Genomic DNA, 6,311 nt, shown 5'->3' with positions numbered 1-6,311 from the left:
TTTTTTTTTTTTTTTTTTTGTTGAACAAGGAAAAAATTCATGCTTGTATTCAGAGCTAGGCGTTATAACTGTGGTCTAAATTCTGGAATTATTTATTTGGTTGTTTGCTACACTCTGAAATCATATTGATTCCTGTCATGCTCTGTAGATTCAAAGGGCTTAATGTTCATTAAATGCCAGCAGTCAAACGTCAAATCATTCTAGAATTATTTATTGATCATTGCAAATGAGGCTTTCATTAAAGGAACAGTTAAGCTGATTAGATCCACAGACAACTTTGGGGCTCAGGTCCAGTCTGTGATAATGGTGAGATCTTTAAAACATTGCATAGCTGCCTCCTCATTCCACACGTGTATAAAATCGCAGAGGCATATAAAAACCCTAGAGCTGATAAAGCCCAGGCTTAAGTCCTGAGAGTACTAATCTCCATGGGTTTATGCCTAAACAAGATTTTCCAGCTAGGCACTCCTCTACCCATATTGCCTGTAAGAGTTAACCAGAATATATACTAAAGTGTGAAATGGTCCTGTGAAAAAGACAGTGAGAGACAAACTTTCAAGTGTGGGTACCTTTGTGGTAGTCTTTGCCTTCTGGAGAAATTGGCTAAACTGGGATATTTATGATTTGGAACAAGAACACAAGCTGTGGTCTGTGAAATTACTGGCTAGACTGAGAGGTGTCACTCTTTCAGAGACGGTGTGCTCAGTTGTCAGTACTGTTCTCTAGGATGCAGGAGGAAATTTAGTAGAACTTTAGAGAGACAGTATTTTGCTACTACATGAGGTACCTGTTCTTGGTTTGTTGGTATGAAGCCATTGGTATTTATGGACCCTGCTACATAGAAACTTTAAAGGACTTTGGTAATTCATGCATCACTTATTAAATCAATAATAAATCGAAATTTTTTTAATTATTGTTTCTATATGTTTTTGTCTTGTAGTATTTGGATTTTGCTGAATTTGAAGAAACAGTAAAGGTATTTACAAAGGAATGTAAAATAAAAGGGAAGCCTCTACCTAAACCAGCAGGTGTTTCCTCAAGAGATTTAAAAGCTTTGTCTGTTCAGGTGATCATTTACATTTACTTTGAGTAATACTAAAACCAGTTAAAGGCCACTAACCACTGTGTGAATTATTACAGCAATGAGATTATATGAACAGATTCTTGATTATTTGAAGAAGTCTGCTAGAAGTCGTCTTTCAGTGCAGGAACCTTCAGGTTTGGGATGGGTCAAGGATTCCCGTCATTTTGAACCTAAGACAATAGGTTTGGTTCACACTATTTTAGATTTTTAGGTTGCTATACTTTGATAAGATTGATTTTCACACATCATAGGTATGTATTTTTCCCTTATGGTAAAGGTGGGTCCCCAGATAAACATGCTTGAAAATTTGGGCTTTACTGCTTCTATTGATGGTTGATTCAGGCTCTCAGAGATGTTAAAGATAGATGGAGAAAGAACATTTAGGTGGTCATTGAATGGTGAGAGATTTTGAATTACAATTTTCATTCAAAGTGTTCAGATGGTACTTGATTCTTTCATTTGCTAAACTACTGTTAAAAAAAATGTAGCTCTTCTGTGTTTGGTTTTTCACTGAATACTTTTCCCCTTTGCAGAAAGATTTGCTTACAGCATTTGAAAATGGTGAACAGAAGGTTTTTTTCCAGCTCTGGGAGGAGCATATTTCACCTTCAGTCCAGGATGATGAACCAGTTGCTCAGAAGCTGGAGTTCTATCTTCACATCCACTTTGCCACCTACCTCTTAAAACACTCTATGGGAAAGCCTGTAAGTTTAGTTCACAGTTCAAACTCCAAATTGCTTTTGTTTGTTTTACTTAATTTATTTGTCTTTAGTGTGGATGAGGATGGGATGTTTAATAAAAAGAATTCCCAGAATATGTATCCAGTTTTTTGGGCCACAGTCTACATTTTAGTTGAACCAGACCGCTTGTATTATGAAGTACGGAGATGGAGGTTGGAGGTGTCCTTATCTTGGAGTTCCTGAAGTATTTTATCTTGGAAAACACCAGCATGCCAATACTTTCACACCTCAAATTGTAGTCTATAGGATATTCTTAAAATGCTTATTTTGCTTCCAGTTTGGACTGAAGCTGTGTGTTGAAGCATAAACATTTCTGATAAAATAGGAAAGCTGAATTTTGACCAGCTCAATATATAATATTGAAAACTGTACTTCTAAGCTGTCATAAAATAAAATCTCTGTTACATGGTACTTTCGTGATGAAGAGACATTTAAGTAGCCTGGAGTCAGCCACATCAGCCAAAGCTTAGTAGCTCCTCCCTTACACCTGTCAGCTGCTACAGGAGTGTTTGGATTCCTTCAGTGTGTTTTCTAGCCTCTAAGGAGCTTTTGGTCTGTTCAGTGTGCCAGCTCCCCTTCCTGGTGCTGTGTGAGTGGATTTTATGGTTCTGCAGTTATCACTGAAATAAAGTATGTCTAAAGTAGGTGTTTCCTCTCTGCCCTGAGTGTAGAATTGGCACTCTGCTTTAGAAACCTAGCCTGAAGTGGGCAGGAATAATTTACATTCAAAAAGCAATTGTGTCTCTTCTTTTGTTGAACCTGGATGACAAAAACAGCAGCATTGTTTTAAATTTTCTTGGTGGCGAAAGATAAAATGCTCTCTAGAATAAATGTTGCTTTTTAGAGAACAAATATTCAGGGATTTCAAACTTGATATTAATGTATTTAGGTCTCTGTGTTTGACAGCTTTACAGTGCATTTTCTAGATAATTGTGCTGCTTTATTTCCTAGGACAAAACTGAACTTGAGGAAAGGATTTCTCATTTTAAGGCATACTTGGAAACAAAAGGAGCTTCACTGAGCCAGACTACAGAATTTCTTCCCTTCTATGCTTTGCCTTTTGTTCCAAACCCCATGGTACACCCTTCCTTTAAAGAGCTTTTCCAGGTAAGTATCTGTTTTGCAGAGATGGTATTTATGATGATTTTTCTCATGAGGTGATAGGTATTGAATGATCTTTAGATTAGTAATAGCTTTTATTGTTTGCTTTAACAGAAACTGTACAATCATAAAAAAACATATTTGATGGAGGAAGGGTTGTGAGATGCCATCAATAACAAAGTACCATCTTAAATATGTACTTTTATATTTGCTCGAGTCCTAAATCATATGCTAGCTTTGTGTCCATAAATAAGGTTTGCTGCCTCTCCTTACTTTCCCCACAACCCTGAAGTGCATGTGCTTCTGGAAATCGCTGTGTAGTAGTTCAAGTCCATGTGCTTGCTTTGAGGTTGTTGCCCAACCCCACTATCTCTATATATATAGCTGGATTTAAAACATGATAGCTAGGCATAAGGAGACTGAAGCTGTTTTATTTAACGTGGAAAAGAGAAAGTCAAGTTTATAAGTAATCTTGTAACAGAAAATGAGTCAGTGTTTTCTGTGTTCTGAGACTCTTCCTCATAACCCCCACCAGAAAAAAAAAATGCTAGAAGAGCTTAGCTGTGCTCAGTGCTTTAGTGAAGGTTGCCAGAGGCATTTCTGCTGGTTAATTTCTTTGTTAAATGTGTTTCAGCCTTTGCTTTTGAATGTTTAAGCTTCAGTTAGATTTGCGTGTGCAAGGTGAGAAGAGAGTGTCAAGTCAGTGTGCTTGGACTTCAAATTAGATCTCATTTGCAGGTGCACTTTCAATGTGATGATGGTCGATGGTTACTCTATTATTGAAGGAGTAATAAAACACCCTTAGAGTGACTGCTTTCTGGGCACCATGCAGGTAGATGGTTATGAGATGATGTCCAGAGCTGTGGTTTGATGTTCCAAAGTATTGCTGGCAATACCTGTGAGGAAGGTACAGCCACCATTTCATCTGGTGATGGCTTGTTCCTGAGGTGCTGTGCCTTAACTTCTTGGTTATGCTGGAAACAGCTGGTTATGTGTTTGCACTTGGTCTGGAGCAAGGAAGTGATGTGCTTTATTGCCTGTGAATGTTTGCGTATAAACCTCCCATGTATACACACACACGTACACAAATTTATTTCTAAAATATTTATAATTTTTTGCAGAGTTACATGCTTAAAATGCTTCACCATGATACTACATAGACCCTTGTGCTGGCTTATCCAAGCAGCTGTGGGCAGTTAATGTGGTGGGAGGAGGTATCTTCAGCCTGCATTGCTCTCCTGCACTTTTTGATACCAAATTAAAGCTTAAATGATACTTGCCCTAGGGTGACTTCAGATGTACCAGCTGATGAGGAGATCCAGTGTAACACCAAAAAAAGGCATATACTGCCATTTTCCTTTGGGTCTAGCTATAAATAATGAGATGTACTGGTTGACCTCAGAGATGGAAGGTTTTAATTATACTTTAACTACTCTTTTAATTATACTTAGCAGCTTTTTTTTTTTTTAATGCCTTATCTAAGATGAGGTCCTTAGGGTTATTCGTGGTAACCCAGTGTCCAAACTCTTAGTCCACAGTCACTCATATTTTCTTGTGGGAATTGTACATCTCATTCCATGTTAGTGTTGAAACACAAATTGGTTTACATTTGAGAAAGAACAGCAGTGAGTCACTAGTCTACTAAGCAGTGTTCTTAAGGCTTTTTTTTTTTTTTTCCTCAGGCATCTGATGCTTTATATAGCTAGAGTTCCTGTCTGTTTGTGTAATACATCTTGAAAAATAATATACACTCCCCTCTGCAGGAGATATGGTTCCTTTGGTAATATACAGAGTACCGTGGTGCACCACTGTCTGGATACTGAATTGGTAAATGCAGCAAGTAAATTCTATAAGCTTTCTGGCATCGTGAAATAAGGGCAAATCTGAGCTGCAAGAACAGCTTGTAACATACATATGCAGCAGTAAATTTAGGAAGCTCCTGTTACTTGTTGGAAGATACTGCTTTTTCATCTGTTGGCTAGCTTTTTGTCAAAAAAACTAGCTTAACTGAAGGTTTGAAATAGAAGAAATAGTATTCAGTGAATTCTTAGGTGTAGTTTGGCTTTTTTCCTTAAGTATTATTTTCTTGTGCTTATGAGACATTATGTCAGGCAGAAGACAGCATTCCAGTTAGTGGCTGATGTATTGGTCTGTTTTTTGTACATGAGATGTTTTTCTCCAAACCCTTCTTTTAGAAATGTTGTACCCTGATCACTGATGTCATGTCAGTGATGCTTGAAATAGTTATTGACAAAATTTACAATTCCCGGATCTTGTTAGGAGTGAAAGATGACTACAGTGATTACTTTTTGAAAACTGAGCAATGGAAAATTATTCACTTTGTACTCTATTTAATAAATGTAAAATTCATGTTCATATCTTAATCTTTTTCTCAAGTTGCTTATATTTTAAAGGTACTTCTAATCTAGGGGTAGTTGTTGCATGTGCATACAAGGCACCAATGCTATATGATAGTTTTACACCTGAAATATAGCTACATTGTGTTTTTAGAAGTCTTGCCTGAGAATAATACTGAACTCTCTTCTTACTTCTGTACACTTTTATGGGTGGCTAGCAAACACATTTGCTTCAGTAGGGAAAATCTTTTCAATACATTGCTGGCTGCCTTGTTTACTAGTGGAAGCTTGCTGTGATCCAGACAGTACTTTCAGCAGAGTATACATAATTGGTGAACAACCATCATCATTTGGTTTTGTTTTCAAGGATTCTTGGACATTGGATTTAAGGACAAGATTGGAAAAGTTCCTGTCTCTGACTCTCAAAGCTGGACAGACTCCTCGCCTTCTTAATTTATTTGTATCCTTTGAGTAAACACTTTGAAGATAATTAGAATTATTATATAAAGTGGCAGTATAATTTATTGGAAGAGTGTGCTGCTGAGATTATTGCAGAATTACAGTAATGTTTCATTTCAGTGTTAGGGTAGGAAACGTTTATATTCCACATTCAAAAAAAGCTTTTGAAAAAGTTATTAAAGACAATGTATAGATGCATATGAACCTGCATATTTATCATATGACCATTCTTTGCTTCCATGTAGTACAAGATGACTGAAAGCACTGACCTAACCTGACTTCTTTCTTAGCATTTGTAAAGCTGTTAGTCTTTTCAGTTAGCCATTTCAGGGACTAGCTGAAAGTTTTCCAAGGCTTTTAAGGGTTCCAGAAACGAGTGTTTTATTAAATGTCTTGAGCTTTAGACTATATTGTTTTTCTAACAATATTGTTTAAGCAGTGTTGTCAGGCCTAATTTGCAAACTAACTAGCTGTATGACAAATTTTCTTCTCCATGTTTTGTCAGTACAGTTAAAGACAAGGTAGAGAGAACTGAACTGGATTCTTTGTTTCTGGCTTCCCCCCCCCCTT

General features: G+C 37.0%; 1 protein-coding gene across 1 annotated transcript in view; it reads left to right on the top strand.

Moving 5' to 3' along the window:
• Positions 1–6,311, top strand: part of ARMC9 (armadillo repeat containing 9) — a 64,384-nt gene that overhangs the window by 167 nt on the left and 57,906 nt on the right. The window contains exons 2-5 of the mRNA XM_026854616.1: positions 941–1,066; positions 1,618–1,788; positions 2,776–2,931; positions 5,650–5,753. Coding sequence (XP_026710417.1) covers positions 941–1,066; positions 1,618–1,788; positions 2,776–2,931; positions 5,650–5,753 — 557 coding nt within the window. The remainder of the gene's footprint in view (positions 1–940; positions 1,067–1,617; positions 1,789–2,775; positions 2,932–5,649; positions 5,754–6,311) is intronic.

The sequence above is a fragment of the Athene cunicularia genome (assembly GCF_003259725.1).
Source record: "Athene cunicularia isolate RWA chromosome 9 unlocalized genomic scaffold, athCun1 chr9_part1, whole genome shotgun sequence".
NCBI classification, from domain to species: domain Eukaryota; kingdom Metazoa; phylum Chordata; class Aves; order Strigiformes; family Strigidae; genus Athene; species Athene cunicularia.
This window is presented reverse-complemented; position numbering and strand designations above follow the sequence as displayed.